Source organism: Cyclopterus lumpus, chromosome 7 (genome assembly GCF_009769545.1).
Source record: "Cyclopterus lumpus isolate fCycLum1 chromosome 7, fCycLum1.pri, whole genome shotgun sequence".
NCBI lineage: Eukaryota > Metazoa > Chordata > Actinopteri > Perciformes > Cyclopteridae > Cyclopterus > Cyclopterus lumpus.
In genome coordinates, this window is record NC_046972.1 from 21,466,087 (window position 1) to 21,483,442 (window position 17,356).

The following is a 17,356-nucleotide window of genomic DNA, read 5'->3' on the forward strand; positions in this document are numbered from 1 at the left end:
GGGGGGGGGGGGGGGGGGGGGGGGGGGGGGGGGGGGGGGGGTTGTGTACAAGATCCTCTGTAAATATATCATGACGCAATTTCAAATCATATAGTAGCTGGTCTACATACGGTGCTGACGGAGACACGTGCCCGGGCCATTCAAGCGACGGTGACAGGTGACACACGTTCAGTCAGACGTGTGTTGGGGTTCTCGGGTGGTGCGACAGCGCCCCCCTGTGGCGCCGCTCCGCTCAGCTCCTCTGGGTACAAAAAGGCCCCCGGAGCTGCTTTTCTGCACTGACCTGAGACCTGCCCGGTGTCACGATGGAGCGCATTTTACTTATATTGTAGGACTACTTCGGTGAGGGCTGTGGTCGGCCCTGAACTAATTATCTTATGTAAAACCAGGAGATTTGATATTGACCTTTAGTGCTTTAAAACAAAAGATTTGCATTTTAGTTGTTTTTTTTTTTACCGATTTTCTGCAAGGGTTCATGAAAAAGTCCAGTTTCAAGAGACATGTTTCGACACAGTGCATACAATCAAAACTATGGTGGGTAATTGTGTTGGGACTGGAACGACATGAAAGGTGATATACGGGGTCTGTGTATATATATATATACCTGTATATATATATATATATATAAATCATGTTGTTTATCATTGTTACCACAGTGTAGAAATCCTGCATTCACAAAGTTACATGAAAAGAATGCAAGTATTAGTGTTGAGATATATGTTGAGTACCAAAAGTAAAGGTGCTTAATGCAAACAATGCATTATATATCATGTTATACAAATATATATTGAGGCATTAATTAGAACATTACTTCCATGTTGCAGCTGGTGAAAGTGGGTTGAATGTTTTGCTTGTGAATTTCACCAAAGAATCAACTCTCATCTTTATCCATAATTATACATCATAAGCTATTTTGATCATTACATTTTGCATAAAGTAACGAACGACACCATTGGTCGGTTGAGCGTTGGGACTCAAAACGTAGTCGTGTACAATACGTGTGGGGAAATGTTCTACTTCCTTTTGTATGAGGAACTTGCTTCTGAGCCAATGAACACTGCATCTCTGCATCAATGGACCACTAGTGCCAAAAGGAGCTCAAAAAGCCTTTAAGTCGTGCAGTAGATCACTTTAAAAAACGTCACACCAGCAAAGTGAATCATGCACAATGAACAGCTTCATTATGAATCCCCAAACCCATAAATAATATATATATATTTTTTTTTAATCGCCTAAAAAAGTAGGCGAAGCCATAAGACAGAGGACACGATGATTTAGGGCCACGGATGTCTGCGTTTCAGGAGGGAAGGGATGGAAATATGCTCCCAGAAGCATCCTGTCACATCTAATCTCAAATGTTATTATTATAAAAAGGTTTTTTGTTTTTTTTTTAAACCAGAAAATGGGAACATTTTAAAACCAGGAAAACTGTTTAAAACGGGTAACACTTATTTTTTATAGATAATGTCGTGATATTGACACACGGACATGTCGGCCAACAGATCCTGTGGGTGAAACACTCGATAGGATTGAAGAGCAGCAGATGGGACCAGCCGATAAAAAGCACGTTAAATCAAAAACACAGCAGTCGACACAGAAAACAACATCTTTAGCACATTCTGGCCGCTCGCTTCTCTAGGAGCACTTTGCATATCTTAAAAAAAAAAAAAGGTGCTTTGCTGAATATTACTGTGCAAAAGTAGCCAAATGGTTCCCTCAGACAATCAGGGTTAAGTTTACAGTTTACAGTATGTTTTCTTTACAAATACAATCATTTATTGTGCTTTATGGCCGAGCTGGTTTTACTACTTTCTTACCATTTCCCCATTATAACTGGAGATAAAAAACTAAAAAAAACTATTGAGCATCAAATCCGTCCTGATTATAATCTGTGTTGTTGTCCTTCTACTCGAGGCCCTTTAAAAAGACGTCCTAATTTAATTATTCTACTTCCTGGACAGTTTGTTGCTGACATGGCATGTGTGTGAAGACCTGAAAGACGGAACCGGCCACAATAACATAGACAGTCAAGGTATTTGTTGTTGTTGTTGTTGTTTTGGTTTTAATAAGAGATCATTCTCTTTCAATCCATTATAAAATAGCAGTTAAAAACATTTTTTTTTTTTTTTTTTTACATTTTATTCAGATATTTACATATAAACAAGTGGCTGTGCAAAAATTTACAAGATATTGGGCAAGAAAGTATCATATTTTTTGTCGTATTTGTTTAAAACAAATTTGCCCAATTTGAACTGATAAACCTACAAACGGCAAACTTAAAATATATACAGTAATAAAATTTGCCGGGAAACATTCTTTCAGAAAAACGACAACGGTAGAAAGACCAATATTAGTATGTGCGCAAAACAAATATTACAAAAAAATATTTTAAAAAAACTTATAAAGTGGGTATTTATTTTTTTTTTTTTAGAAAAGTGATCAGTCAAAGTGCAGCCCAGCGTTCTGCACGTCACGCCCACACGAACATGAACATCCTCCGGTATTCATAAATAGAAAAGGATGTCGACATACGACTTTGGAGGAAAATGACTACGATCAATAATATTATTATTGGGATAAATCTCTCCAACCTCAATTATTTAAAAGTTCACATTATATAGCCTACGAGCTACGTAGCCTGGTTACTTTACATTACTAGTCTCAACGTCTTTTATCCATTTATCCATCCATATCTTTTTTTCTTTTTTCTTGGGGCAAAAAGCAACGCCTGAAATGAGCTCGAGATCCATCGCAATGAACATTCGGAGTCAAAAGCGTACTCGCACATTACGCACGTGTGTGCTTGGAGAGTCGGCGGCTCTTCGGGTGACATTTAGGGAAAAAGGAAGAGAAACGGCCGAGAGAGCTTCTTCCGCGCCATCGTTCGGGGAGCCCGATTCCACGCCATCGTTTTCACAAATGTCAATCTTTCACTGTTCTTGGATCTAAGAGATGAGCGGACAAAGAGCTGCAGCCACCAGTTCAACACTTTTGAAATCAAATGTGTGCAGAGATAAGAGCGGAAAAACAACAATTACTTTGGAGCGGTTGTTCACTGCGATGGAAGGTACTGTTCCTTTAATTCAATTATGTATCGTCTTTTAAGGAATTAATGAAAAATGAGGGGGGGGAAACTATCGATAGGAATGTAACGCACACGCATGTCTGTGTAGTAAATGTGCTTGAATCTGAATTTTAAAAAAAGTGGCTTTGTAGCCGCCAACCAAAACGCTGTCGTGCGCAACTGCGTGACACGTGAACCGCCACTTCCTGGTTTCCAAAAATCGAGCCCGAGACGAGCGGAGAAAGCGGAAAAACATCAAAAGCGCACGTCTCTCCGACGACGACTCCGGAGACGGAACCCGCTGGATAGATGAAGGTACGGAGGCTGATCAACGCGCTCTAATCCATATGGCTTAATCTGTTGAGAAGGCAACTCAGCAGATGACGAGGCTCGTCGAGATTAGTTTCCCGTACAAAAACAATCCGCGGGCATTAAAACTGTACTTAAAAAAAGGGTTCAGTAGCATCGGGTCTTCGGGGGAACTCGGTTCAGTTAAAAAGACGTGTTGTTTTTGTTGTTGTTGTGCAGCATGAGGCAGTGCATGACTGAAGTGCGGTTGAAGAGACGGCACGCCGAAATCAGGGGCCCGAGTTCAAATATTTGGCTCCTCTGAGAAATACAACGTCCCGCGCTCGAAGAGGTTTTTTTTTTTTTTTAAAAGAAAAGACGACGTTTCCTCGGTGTTCCAGATAATTCTCCTCCCACAGATAGACGTCTCATCATTAAGCAGTGGGGGCGATGAAAGAAAGAAGAAAAGAAGAAAACAGTAGCGGCAGAAAAAAAGGGTTCCGACTCTGCTTCCTTAATGCCACGGGAGCGGGACTAGTTATTTTGGATGCCGGTGCTATTTGAGGAAGCCTTTATAGAGCAGCTGAGAGTGACTGGTCTCCCTTTCGTTCTCCAGGCAGAAGAGCAGGTCCTTGAGGTTGACCCTGGTGATGCGCTGTCGCATCGGCTGCCTGGAGCCCGCTGCGCCGGAGCCTCCCGGCTGAGAGGGGCCCGACCCCGAGCCCTGGAAACACATTTACTCTTTTATTGACGCTTTTAAAAAAAAAATTTTTACTTGGAAATAATTCAAAACACACCCCTTTTTTTAATGCCAAATCGGTTGCATATTCCTCACCTCTGCACTGGCGCCCCGGACGGGCGAGTCCATTTTCCGCTTTTTTCTCGGGCCGATCGCCGCCAGCGCCGTGAGGTTGGCCTCTCTCTGTCGGATCTGCGCCAGCTCCTGCTGCTGCATCTGGAACACGGGCAACGACGCACAGGTGAGCCGACGGTGAGAAAAGAAGAAAAAACACGGCGAAGCACACAGTGTATGTGTGCGTGTGTGTGTGTGGTAATAGCGTATACTTGCCTCTTTGGCCTTCTGCTTCAGTCGGAGCTGCTCGGGGTCTTCTTGCCGTGACCGAGACTGGAGGTAAAGGACATTTCAACATCATTCAATCCGTTGTTTTATTCATTCACTTGCTCATTGATAGGAAGTACACACTAAATGACACGGAGCCGAGGTCACGCTCACTCGTCCTCTCGATGCGATCCTGCTTCCCGTCAATGATGTCATTTCCTACATGGTTTGTGTGTCGTTTACCTTGGCAGCCTTCAAGAGGATCTCCCTCTCCTGCTCTTCCTTCCGTTGCTTCTCCATCTGATCCAGCTGCTCGAAGAACCTGAGCTGGGTTCGCACGTCGCTGACCTGCTCGCACCGCACGTCCTCCTGGAGGGGGCGAACGGAGCGAGGCGTCGCAGGTAAGGCGGTGAAAAGGTACAAATCGGTGTGAACGTAAAAATGTGAGCGCGTGGCTCTAAAAAGTTGAGAGTAAGCGTTCGTCACCTTGAAGGCCGTGTTTTTCTGCAGCGCCACTTGAGACACTTTTTCCAGCAGGCTTTGCAGCCGCTGCTGTGCGGCGTGGGAAATGAAGTTGATCACGTCGGCGCCCAGCTCGCCGACGCCGAACTTCTTACCTGTCGCAACGATGGAGGGGAAAAGAGTCAGACGGAGTCGGGACGGCGTCGACCTTTAAAAAAAAATAAGAAGAATTTAAATGCGTGCGTCTCACCGATCTCCAGAGCTCGCCGGGTGAGCAAAGAGGTGGCGAGGAAGGCCTCGTCCTTACAGGATCGAGTCACCGTGCCGACAAGCACAGAGTTGGTTGCTAAGATACGGGCGCTCTCCTCCGACAAGTTGACTCCTGCCATGGAGGCCACGTCGTTGATGTCATCGTCGTCCCTGGAAGAAATTATAATTTTTTTTATTTTTAAAGTGACGAGTCAGACATGAATCTGACACAATCTACACGTTTTTGTGTGTATAAAACATTTAAAATAATTTCAAGAGTTTTAATCATGGCTCCCGTTATCTAACCCTGGGGGGGAACAAACTAAAAGTAAATACGAAGATAATTCCTCAGCTGCACATATAAAAGTCCATAAGGGCAGTTCATGCATGAGGGCACAGATGTAAGCCTCTATGGCAATTATGTGTAGCATTTGATTAATCCCATTTTTGCTGCCTGTGGAGGTTTAAAAAAAAAAGACAGCAGCACAAAGAATGCCCAACTTGCCATGTGTCGCTCATTGATTGATATGGTTATAATCAATGGCAATGTGTCAAAGCGCTTATTAGTTATTGAATCAAAACCTCAGTTTAAACCTCTGTGCTGACACCGCTATTAAAAGTCCTGACACAGTTTTCATATTGATTTAAAAATAATCGTTAGCTTATAAGCTTGTTAGCTTATGGTCATCCATCAAATGCCTCTCTCCATTCAAACATCCAAAGTTTTGGCATCGAAAGCATTTTGAGGTGCATTTTGAAATGTGCCGTACGAGTAAAATTGGATTTTATTGATTTATTGGAGACGGAAATTCACGGGATCTTAAATCACTATTTCATGCTCACAGATTCGCAGCATTTAACCCCGTCTATTAGTTACACCTGTACGGTCCGACTCAATCGAATACAAGAGCCCTGTAATAAATCCATTCTATATCTGTATTCATCAACATCGACAGCTGTCCGCGAGACAAACTTACCCCCTCGGTGACATTTAAGATTTACTCTTCTTGTAAATGCAGATAAATGTTCACTTTTATGCGACTGTGACAGAAAAAGGTGTCGCCACGATGATGTATTGCCCATAGACGATTATGCTCACGGGGGTCATTAATTACAATAACGACTGCATTAATTAGCAAATGTGAGCGCGCGGCAATCAATTCATCATTCATCACATAAAATATGAACATGAACCAGGACAAGTCAACAGGATGACATCGTAGACTGTTCTTAAAACACACTAAACGCTGGTATACGCGTGTGTGTGTGTGTGGTTCCACGCTGGTAAAGTAACGACACACTGAACAACGCCTGTGAAAATATTATTTATTGTGAATTTATTCGCAGTCTTAATGTTGGATTTCCTCTTTTTAGCTGTTACGGCTCCTTTGTCCTAGTTTCCAATAAAATGGACCACATTTTGCACGGTTTGTTTGTTTGATTTCTGCGGGGCTTTTCTTTAGCTTATTTCCCCTTATGAATAATGCACAAGGCCCAACTATGGGGACTTTATCGTATCCCTGCTTTCCGCATATTCTAAGAAGAAGAAAAATGTTTTCACATCCTGAAACTTTTTAAAAGGAGCGAGGTCCAACTCGACTATCTATACATGCCGACCGCTGACGTGGTGCGATATTGAAACTGGGGCCCCCTTGTACTCCTGGAATGAAGACTATTTAGAGACCCGTATTTAAGACACTGAGGATATCTATTGGAATGCGTCTCAAACCTGAAGGCTGCCCCTCCTGCTTCCTTCAGCTTGTTCCTCTGAGCAGCAGCATACTGCACCTGACTGACCACTTGCACTCCTCTGGCCCCCGGAGCCAACGTCTGCTTCATTGCTGGATTTAGTGGACACACACACACGGAAATCATTGTTGATTATTGATGAAAAATAACGAGTTGCAATTACGGTTAAAAGTGTTAGTGTAGAAAACGTCTATGACGGAATCCAAATTCTGTTCTTTTGAGAATGTGTTATTGTGGAGTTTAGTATTCTGCAATTACAGACAGCCTCCACAAGGTGGCAGCCCTTCTGTACTGTTAACGGTAATAAATGGGGGAAAACTAAAATTTAGATGGACTCAGAGGGAACCAACTGCATATTCAGTTCATCTTATAAAAGAGAAAAAGGGAGAGCAGCAGGTGACCTTTAAACACACCTGTCGGTAGCTGTTTGACCACCTGCGGATGGCCCACAATGATGCGGCTGTGAGATTGTCCTCTGAGCGTTACCATGGGAGACTGAGCGAGCGTCACCTGTGGCCTCACAACCTGTTGCTGGGGCACAATCTGTGTCCATCCAGAGACATGAAAAAATAAAATAAAATGAGAAACAGAGCAACGGCACAGACAAAGAATAGAAGTTAAGGAAGATCCGGTCGCTGCTGAATTACCTGTTTACCGTGAGGTGTCTGAGTGACGCTGATAACGGTGGTTTTGGTGGCGGCGGCGCTGGCGGCCGGAGCGGCGGGCGTGGTGGAGAGAGGCGGTCGCTGCATCACAGCGGTGAGGGCCGTGGAGGCGGCGGCGGCCGTGGTGCTGGGCAGAGGCAGCAGGCTCTGCTGGATGAAGGCCTCTGGGTCTGGGGTCATCTGACGCAGTGCTGGGAGACTCCTCTGCAGGCAACACACAGGACCAATTAAATAAACTGTTTCCACACAGGATAGATTGGTTGTCATGGCCCAGGAAAGGGGAAGAGTGTCTAAACAGTAACCGTCTAGTAAGCGACATGAACCCATAAAATACAGGTGTCGATGGTGTGCAGGTTAAACGCCGGTTGGGAGCAGAAAAATTGCATATATATATGTATGTATGTGGCAGTGAAATGTCAAACAAGTTCTGAATTTGCACAGCCTGTAACGTGCAACATTAATAAGCATTGTATCGGCATTAAATCTGTCACTGATCTCACCTTCAGGAAAGGCACGAGGTACGGCTGTGGTGAGGAGTTGAGCTCCCGGTATAACCTGCTGGTGAAATCCTCTGGATCTATCTTCGCTTCCTGTTGTGCAATAATAAACACGTGGGGATGGATCAGAACAACCCCCCCCCCCCCCCCCCCCCCCCCCCCCCCCCCCCCCCCCCCACATCCAAATAAATTAAAGCTCAGAAAACAAACCTGAAGGAATCACAGAAAAAGGTATGAAGCCGAGGGCTTCAAGAGAGGAAAAAAAAGAGACAGAAAAAGAAATGGAGAGAAATGTACCAGCAGGTTCTTGACCAGCTCCTTGACGTTGGCCGCCGTCTCAGAGGACTGCTTTCCACCGGACGCCAGCTTGATCAACGTGGACAGGAAGTTCCGACACTTTTTCACATTCTCCAGCGTCTCCTGCGAGCACAAACCACACAGATGGCATTTTTTTCTTTTTTCTTCGACGTACACGTCACGCACGTACACCAGAAACGTTGAAGCACGACATTAAATAAAATATATAAACAAAAAAAATACCCTCACAATGACTAAGCAGCTGTACAGAAAATTAGACAAAAGCATTCAAGGTTAGTACTTCTCTCTTACAGCTGAGACAGCTGTTGGAGCGACGTGGGTCCCAGCGACCCTCTGTGTGACTGCAGACCCAGGCTGCACTGGGGCGGGCGTTCCCAGTGGCTGTCCCGGGGCAGTGGCGGTCCCTCCCAGCATGATGGTGTTCTATACGAGTCAATGCAGTCAAGAGACGAGAGGCAGGAGAGTGACAAGGTCAGAATAACAGTTTGGTTTATCAGGAAAAAAAATAAAATAAATAAAAGAGTTGTGCTGGATATTTTAATGTTTGCAAAACAGACAGCGAAAACCCGTTAACAAGGGTCAGCAAAAATAAATTATGGGGAATCCCATGGCAACCTGAACAAGCACAACCAGGGAGGCTTTTAAAGCTCGGAAATTAGAAACAGATGCGCTGGCCTTGATGTAAAAGCTAAACGAGACGATCATTCTAACTATGAAACTGGTCCTGTGTCTGTTTTTTTTTTTTTTAATTGAGAAAACCTCATATTAACTTTCTCATTATAGGAAGTGATCTCCTAATATCTCCTTTGGGATACGGGACAGCTGCAGAGCCGCTCAGAGCAGGTGGACAATGATTCCAGGAGGAGTAGAAATATGGACATTTAAATTAAATAAATAACAACAAGCTTCTTCAAAACAGGGTTCCCACGCTTTTTTTTGGGGGATGATTTTTCCGGATCTATCCAGGACATTTTCAGTGACGATCTAGCTGGTATGTTCTTTTCTAGTTTTATGACAAACTGATCCGTAATCATAGAAAAATATAATATAATATAAAAACCACCAGTTACCAGCCATCAGTGACTAATATTGATATTTGGTGGATGACGTAACTTGGATTATTCAATCATCCAGCCTGCATGTGCTACCATGTGACGTGACCACAGCGTCTCCACTACACACTTTCAAAAACACTCTCGTCCATAAACTACCATTCGCTCGTTAATATGATGCTGAACATAACTCGGCCCTTTCAGATGGCAATGTTTTAGGGTTTTTTGGGGAACTCCCGATAGATCGCCTTGTTGTTCATTCTCAACTAAAAAGGAAAAATAGGAGAATGTCGAAATACATTTCCAGGACAACACTAGATTTTCCGGGACTTTTGACTGGGAATACAAATGTTTTCCAGGTTTTCCGGGACACGTGTTCAAACACATTAAGTAGATTCAAAATGTGTTGTTGTTTGTGTCTTGGATGACAATTATTTTCCGTGCACGTTGCTGCCAATCCGAACCGAAGCAAAATGTCTTTTAAGCACAATGAGCGAAGCAAAATTTGTTGCCCGAGATTCGTGGACAAAAGATCATGAAAAAAAAATAAGGTCAAAAATAGACTTTAGGAAAGGAGGAGCGGCCATTATGATGCACATGCCATTGATGTCATCGGTTTATCTGAGTCACAGGAGGAGCAGCAGTGGCAGGTGAACATTCTGAGTGGCAGGTGAACATTCTGAGTGGCAGGTAGACATTTTTATCGACCGGCTGCAGCGGCTGGTGGGGGACACGTCTCAGGCCCCTGTGAAGCATCTTTTATGTCTGTGGCTAAATGAAACCAAAATGTATCGCTCTCAAAAAGTGAAACGTGCGACCAATCAGCAGCACGTTTCACACAGAGCAATCCAGTGTGTGTGTGTGTGTGTGTTACCTGCAGTACCGGAGGCCTCTGCAATGTGGTGGTGGCCGTCACAGTGGTCTGGACTGTGGACCCTTGTTTAATAATGGTGGTGGGGGTCACCGGACGAGTCAGCAGCGACGCGCCTGGAGCCTGCAGAACGGCAGCGGATATGAGAGTTACACGTAATACGGAATAATTAATGATGTGCTACTTATTTATTTTTCTCTCTCTCCGATAAACATTTATTTTAAGTTACATAATTAAAGTCCTCTTTTTTTTTTGCACGGAAAAGGCAATTTGACATGTTTCCACTTTCAGGGTTTCTTCACTCCTTTTAGAACTCAATACTAAACTAAATGAAATCACTCAGCATCATTTTAATTGGTCATTTGTCGAGACGAGTAACCAAAATGTAATTCAATCAAACTGCATTATAGAATTTATCAGATCGAATCGTGTGCTTCTCTCTTTGCAATTTGTCCCAAAAACATCTTCCTATCAGACAGTAACTTAGTTATTATTGAATACAACAATGTTTCTAACGTTACTGTTGACTGTTGACAATGTGTTCGTTATTGTGATTGTGTGTATTGCCATTGTGATGGATCAAATGATGACGTTTATCCTGGTACCTGATGCGAAGTGATCTGGACAGGTGGAGTGCTGGTGGGGGCCGCGGGTCGCGGTGTCATGGCGCTCTGGGACTGCGACTGAGCCTGCATCTGAGCCAAGGTCTGCTGGTGAATCACCAGCAGCTGCCCGCTCTCACTGCGAACCAGGACCATGCCTGCAACAGGCACATGACGTCAGGGCTTTTCTGTCCTGGTCAGTCTCACTAACATACTGTGTGTGTGTGTGTGTGTGTGTGTGTGTGTGTGTGTGTGTGTGTGTGTGTCATCTGGAGGCTATTGGTGTCTGCACATTGGCCTCAACTGGGAGGACAAAAATTGTGGCTTGAATTTTAAAAAATTGAAGACACAAGTGTAATTAGATGTTGACTCCACAACACAGTACAACAACAAAGTCAAACTTTTTTTGTTGTTACCGCTGAGGCGAGTGTATTACTATGCACTGTCTGCAGCCTGGTGTTTTTGCGTGCCCATTTTCCATCAGACAGTCTGCGTTATAAGTACTGGGACTCCAGAACATCGGAATACATCGGCCTTCAACTTACAGAGACACCGGACGGGAGAATTTAAGGAGCAGAACTGACCTGATCATTTGTTCTCTGGTTGAGGGGGGGGGGGGGGGTGTAGCTCTAAATACAGGACTCCAAAGCACAGCTAACTTCCATACGTTTATATTACTATTCATGCTTCTTTATGCCGAAGAAAACCACATAAATGTCCTGCTCAGGGTTCAAATCAAAAGCTACCAGTGCAACAACCTTGGAGTAAGTATCTGAGATCAGAGAAAGTCTAACAATTAAACCTTTGCAAACACACACACAGTAAATATCTGTTGATATGAGAACAGTTTGCTATTGTCTATAACAAGACAAATGAGGATGAACAGGAACAGGCTGACTGACCTTGTTCACCTCGTGTGTTATTGTTGTCTTATTGACTGAGAATACGTCCACAAATAAATAAAAAAACAAGTTTCTGGGAAAGTCAAGAGCCAACACATGTGACACATCTAAACTCCACGCTGCTCTGCAGACAGCTCACTTCACCTCAAGTTTACCTGGAGGCAGCTGGATGTTCTGGATATTCGGGGCGCCCTGCTGAGGCTGCGCGAGCCGAGGGGCCAGCACCTGTGGAGCGATGGCTCGTATTCCTCCAGGAGGCGTGGCGGCGGCGGCGGCGGCGGCGACGGGCGACGGTACGGAAGTCCTCAAGTTCTGCAACACCGTCGGGCTCCTCGCGCTCGAAGCCGCCACGACGTGCGTTATAGTTTTCGCGCACTCGGGTTTGTGCACGAGCGAGCCGACGGCGCCGGTGACACCGACGGTGGGCGGGGTTTGCATAGGTGGCCTCACGAGCGTGACGGTGGGCACCGTTTTCACGGAGGAAACCACAGCGGCGTTGGGCGCACTCGTCGGCGAGTTTCTGACGATGGCACTTGGTGTTGCGGTTAAAACCGTCGCGCTGCCTTTGCTCGCGGAAACGGGTCCGTTGTTAATCAGCGTGACGGCTGGCTGCGAGGAGGAGGAGGAGGAGGAGGAGGAGTTGTTGTTGTTGTTGTTGTTGATGATGTGACAGTTCATCACCACGGCACTTCCATTCAAAGTTTGAACGCCAACCGTTCCCGGTTTCCCGACACCGGACACCACCGTGACGACCCCGCCAGCTGCGCCCGGCTTGGACTGACTCTGGGCGGCTGTCATGCTCGACGTGTTGCCGGCTGCTCCGTCCACGCCGCGGGACCCCGTGCTGTTGATGACACCTCCTTGCACTCCTGCCCCTAGGGCGAGCGGAAACACATGAAAACAAGGGGCATGTTGTCGAGCCGACTGTCCCGACTCACGGGAAACACACACAAGTAAATTCCAAGTTAAAAAATTAAAAAAAAATAATCAGTTGATCAACGTGATCGAAGTGTAGCTAGCGTTAGCTAACCGGAGCGGGCAGCTATCTTACCTGCTTTAGCGAGCTCTTGTTGTGAAAGTCCCATTTTGCTGCCGTGCTCATTGGAACGACTACCGACAGCCGAGTTACCGACGTGGTTTGTCGCCGGCGGGACGTTGGCGGCGGCGTTGACGTGCCTCGCTCCGGTTAGTTCGGACTCCAGAGATCCGACGAGATCACTAACTACTTTTTCGTCCACCTCTGTGTTGAAGAAAACATCATCCAGCAAATCGGAGCCCGCCGCCATCTTTGCCCAGCTGCGCTCGCCCGTGAGACGCATGCGCGGATTGGATGCGCGCTCGGTGACGCGGGGCCCCCGCCGAGCGCCGTGATTGGCCCTTTTTGTGGAGGAAAAAAAAAAAAGAAGCTCGGGGACAAATGGTCGCGAGCTGCAAAGCGTGCCAGTCTGGAAACAACGATACCGCTCACGGAGCTGCCTCTGGTGGGACTAAGTCACGTCGAGGAGGCTCTCAAAGAGAGCATGTATACTGTATTACACGCCTTTACGGATTCGTACACAGTATCGAAGCATTTCCTATCTATCTGGCTTTATCGTAGACGATTCAAAATGGCTGCTTTGTTGCTATTATAATTTTTTTTGCCGAGGAGAACCGCAGCAGCTGCTCGAGAGCAGCAATGTTAAGCATGCTCCGGGTGGATGATGTCAAAATTATCGAGAGCGCAGATCAATAAATACCAGTTCACGTAGTTGTTTTGCAGCGTTATTATTTTATTATTTTAAATGTTATTGAAATAATTGTCAAAACAAAAGTAGCACCCCCCCACACACACACACACACACATAAATCTTGCAAATAACCACAACCGTTAGTCATGCTGAGCAGACTGTCATGAGTCATAAATGACAAGTTCAGCGCAGGGGCTGAAAGTGAATTGACGTTAGTCAGCCAGGTGCGTTAGTCAGCCACGCCCACTCCATCAGTGGGCGTGGTTTAAAGTCAGCCGTGGTCGCCTATAAAGCGTTTCCGGTCCCTGCGTGGCTTGAACGCTGCCACCTGAGTGTCGTGAACCCGCTCCAGCCATGAGTTCATCAAAGCCGTACATTGGCTGTAAAATAGGGTTGATTTCAAAAGCTCAAAATCGTTATGAGGGGATTTTGTACACAATTGATAAGGTGAACTCCACAGTAGTGTTGGCAAAAGGTGAGTGGCGTGGGCCTCTGTTTGGTAGCATGTCCAAAAATAACACGTTTTCCTCAAGTTGTTTTCAGCACAACTGAAACGCATGCATTTCCTTTCACAAGTCAAGTGTTTTGGAACGGAGGGACGGCCCACCGACAGACCAACGCCACCTAAAGATGACGTCTATGAGTACATCACTTTCCGGGGAAGTGATATTAAGGACATCACATTGTGTGAACCTCCAAGATCTCACCACGGCCTACCACCGGATCCAGCAATAGTACAGGTATATACAAAAAAAAACTGCATGGCTTACACAAGCAAAAGAGGACAAAGTATGTGAAGACCCAGACGATGTGCGTTAAATTGTGTTGACTTGTTTTGTTCAGTCAGCCAGTGTAGGCTCCCCAGGTGTGTACTCAGCTCTTGGACCATTTAGCCCCCTTAGGATGCCCGCCTACAACCATCTTGCTGCCAGCTCTCTGCTTAACCAACAGTATGCTGCAGCTCTTGGCCTTGGTAAGTCAATGAACACAAATGTGTTGTTGGTCAATAAACCCCACACCCTTTAGTGACGCTGAATGCCTTTTTTTATTTTTAAGTAGGTTGTTTGCATACTCCAGTATTCTTTTATTTTCTCCATGCAGGGTCTGTACTTCCTGGTTTACACGTCAGAAGGGGCCCAATGGTGGAGAAGGCGGTTCAGACCCTCCATGTGGACGGATCCAGGCAGATGGGAGGCTTGACTGCATCCCAGGAGCGGCTGCTGCAGTGGGAGAGAAGGAGGCCCCAGAGGCCCAGAGGAGAGAGTACCCTGACCAGAAGGGGCACCGCAGACAGCAGTAAGCACACAGAATTGTGATTTTTTTTTTTTTTTTTTTTTTTTTTTTAAAGGCTAAATAAAATGCTACGTTCACTAATGTACCGAAAAGAGAGTCGATCTTGACATATCTCTGTCCGGATGGGAGGGGGTTTCATGAAATTTCTCTGTGCAACCTTAAGAGTGTAAATGTTTTTAATTTCAAGTGAAGTCCGGCCCAGGTGTACCCAATGCTCAGCAGGAAACTCGGCAGCAGATTTATGAAAACAGGCCACCACCTCGAAGAAGAGGTAATTGTAAAAAAAAGTGAATGTTTTTAATTTCCTGGATCCAATAGACAAAGTCCTGATTAACATTCAATGCCTTTTTTATTAAACTTAGGAGCTCGGAGGCGCAGAAACCGTAGTAGAGGCCAGCTGATGGTGCCTCACGTTCCATCTGCCATCCTGAAGTTTGACACGGACTTTGATTTTGATTCCTCAAATGCACAGTTTATTAAGGAGGAGCTGGAGAGGGAGGTGTCAGACCGGATGAAAGGTGGGTTGATCGCGAATGAGAAGTAATCTGCTTCTTTTTTTTTAATACTAGTTTTTCCTTAAAAGTCCACAGACAGTTTAAACCTTACAGTGTCGTACTATGACATGCACTTATTTAAATCTCTCAAACTGTAGGTATTGGCTCAGCAGTAGCAAGACAGACCAGCTTCTGGCACCAGAATGTGGACACAAAAGTGTCTGTTTGACCGTGACATGATTTTTGTTTTGTCTTTTCCATAAAAGTGCAAAGTCCTTGCATTATAACCAGAAACAAACTTTTAACCAGGAGTTGATTTTTTTTTTTGCTTGATCTTTCATCCTCCCAGTTTACTTGCAGTGCATGTCTCTGTCCGCAGATGGAAAAATCGAGGTAGGCGAAAAGGAAAAGGAGGACTTGCTCTCGACTGCAACGGACGATGATCCCTTTGGCCCCAAATGCTACTACGACAAAGCAAAGTCTTTCTTCGACAACATCTCGTCTGATAATAAGTTCAGGTAAACAAGTGGCCTTCGTTCATCCTCAAAATAGAACCACCGTCTTCTCCTGGATGTTGAGCTACAGGCTTTTTTTTTTTTTTTTGTCTGTCCACCAACGTTTTTCAGGCTAACATGGGCCGAGGAGCGGAAGCGCAATCTGGAGACTTTCGGGGTCCCTGGACGGTTCCTGAGGGGCCAAGGCTTCAGGGGCGGCTATACAGGACTCAGAGGGCGGGGCACGAGTCCGATTGAATCTCCTTACAGAACCAGGAGCACAGCTGTAGAGGCACTACCCCAACGCCTACCCCAACGCCTACCCCAACGCCTACCCCAACGCCTACCCCAACGCCTACCCCAACGCCTACCTTATGTGTAACCAATGGGACTGCTGCCCATTATGATGATCAGCAAAAAAGTACCTAGCATATGAGGTGTGTTTTTTTGGTTCTCCCTGAGGCGGTTATCCTGCCCCCAATATTGCCAGGATTGTGTTTATTTTACATTTTATCATTTTGGCCCCATTTTACATATGGATGCGTGCCTCACTAATTGGTTTCCCCTCACAATGTTGGCCTGAAGAGATTTTGTTTTTTTTGTTTTTTTACCATTCAATTAAATGGGGAGATGTTACGTTTTTTTTGTTTTCCTGCTACTTGGTAGAATTTCCCTCCCCAAACGTGTTTTGGTTTCTTGTTTAAAAAAGTAAAAGTATCTGGCTTTGCCTTCTTGGAGTACATTTATAAAAATGTTAAACTATGAATATTAATCTAAAATGTTATATGTATTTAAAGGCTAAAGCTTTAACTCGTTTGTCACGTTGACGCAACAAGAGGCAGATGTAAATAAATAAAAATTGCTGGTGAACTGGTCTTATGCTCTTTGAGGATGCTTCACGTTATATTCTCATCGTATTGATCAATTTTGTGCACAAGTGTGCTTTAAACATGTAAACGTTGGGTTGGACCGACTTAATGTAAGTACATTTGACCATTTGAGGTACTTATGCTTACTTCAGGCTTTAGTTAGACCTGCTAGTTACATTAATACAAATATTTTCAATACCAGTCTAGTGACTATGTTCCTTATTGGTTGAGAAGTTTTTAAAGGTGCTACGTGCATTTCCATCGTCTCAATATGGCGGCCGGTGAGCCAATGCGTCTTGCAGCCAGCGGTGCAAATGCTAATATATCTTCCAAAAATTCTGACACTAAAATTGCCTTTTCCATACACTAATCTGGAGGAAATTAACCTTTCTCTGTCAAAGCGAGACACTCTTGCAAGATCTGGCAAATTGTTGAACGGGGACATAATCTAAAAGGGTTAAGAAGTCATTTTGAATCTAAAACTTTTTATGTTATTTTAGGCTACTTAAGTAAAGTATCTTACTCCACCACTGCTAATACATGTGTGTGTGTATATATATATATATATATATATATTTTTTTTTTTTTTTGAGTAGATATTAAGTTTACTTTTTAAACATCCTGTAAATTCTGTCGAACTGGGAAATGATATCACAAGCAACAGAACTCTTATGTGGGTCACTTGATGTGAAAACTGCAG

The 17,356-nt window shown here is 44.8% G+C and overlaps 2 protein-coding genes across 3 annotated transcripts; one reads left to right on the forward strand and one right to left on the reverse strand.

The window, feature by feature from the left end:
* Positions 1-2,056: 2,056 nt before the first annotated feature.
* LOC117733933 (transcription initiation factor TFIID subunit 4-like) lies at positions 2,057-13,113 on the reverse strand. 2 transcript variants are annotated; one of them, XM_034537886.1, is made up of 16 exons: positions 12,831-13,113; positions 11,935-12,654; positions 10,881-11,035; positions 10,279-10,398; positions 8,644-8,775; positions 8,332-8,454; positions 8,038-8,127; positions 7,520-7,741; positions 7,286-7,415; positions 6,853-6,964; positions 5,125-5,294; positions 4,899-5,029; positions 4,656-4,781; positions 4,422-4,478; positions 4,188-4,307; positions 2,057-4,076 (listed from the first exon to the last, which is right to left on the reverse strand). In XM_034537886.1, the coding sequence occupies exons 1-16, from the start codon at positions 13,096-13,098 to the stop codon at positions 3,909-3,911; spliced, it is 2,844 nt and encodes a 947-aa protein (XP_034393777.1). In that variant the 5' UTR covers positions 13,099-13,113; the 3' UTR covers positions 2,057-3,908. The 2 variants fall into 2 exon arrangements, with proteins under 2 accessions (XP_034393777.1, XP_034393778.1); XM_034537887.1 differs by having other exon boundaries at positions 11,935-12,648; positions 12,831-13,110.
* A 607-nt stretch (positions 13,114-13,720) lies between these two features.
* On the forward strand, positions 13,721-16,516 carry lsm14b (LSM family member 14B). The gene is made up of 8 exons (XM_034537956.1): positions 13,721-13,981; positions 14,083-14,246; positions 14,350-14,479; positions 14,608-14,802; positions 14,987-15,070; positions 15,162-15,317; positions 15,673-15,811; positions 15,920-16,516. Exons 1-8 carry the CDS (start codon positions 13,861-13,863, stop codon positions 16,167-16,169), a joined length of 1,239 nt encoding a protein of 412 aa, XP_034393847.1. The 5' UTR covers positions 13,721-13,860; the 3' UTR covers positions 16,170-16,516.
* Positions 16,517-17,356: the final 840 nt, after the last annotated feature.

Bases quoted from the DNA above. Each gene is read 5' to 3' on its own strand.
- LOC117733933 (XM_034537886.1), bottom strand. From the start codon at position 13,098: ATGCGTCTCACGGGCGAGCGCAGCTGGGCAAAGATGGCGGCGGGCTCC. The intron at 8,776-10,278 runs GTAACACACACA...TGACTCGTATAG, and splicing joins AGAGGCCTCCGGTACTGCAG to AACACCATCATGCTGGGAGG. The intron at 4,479-4,655 runs GTAAACGACACA...CTTTACCTCCAG, and splicing joins TCCTCTTGAAGGCTGCCAAG to TCTCGGTCACGGCAAGAAGA.
- lsm14b (XM_034537956.1), top strand. From the start codon at position 13,861: ATGAGTTCATCAAAGCCGTACATTGGCTGTAAAATAGGGTTGATTTCA. The intron at 15,318-15,672 runs GTGGGTTGATCG...CTCTGTCCGCAG, and splicing joins GGTGTCAGACCGGATGAAAG to ATGGAAAAATCGAGGTAGGC. The intron at 15,812-15,919 runs GTAAACAAGTGG...AACGTTTTTCAG, and splicing joins TCGTCTGATAATAAGTTCAG to GCTAACATGGGCCGAGGAGC.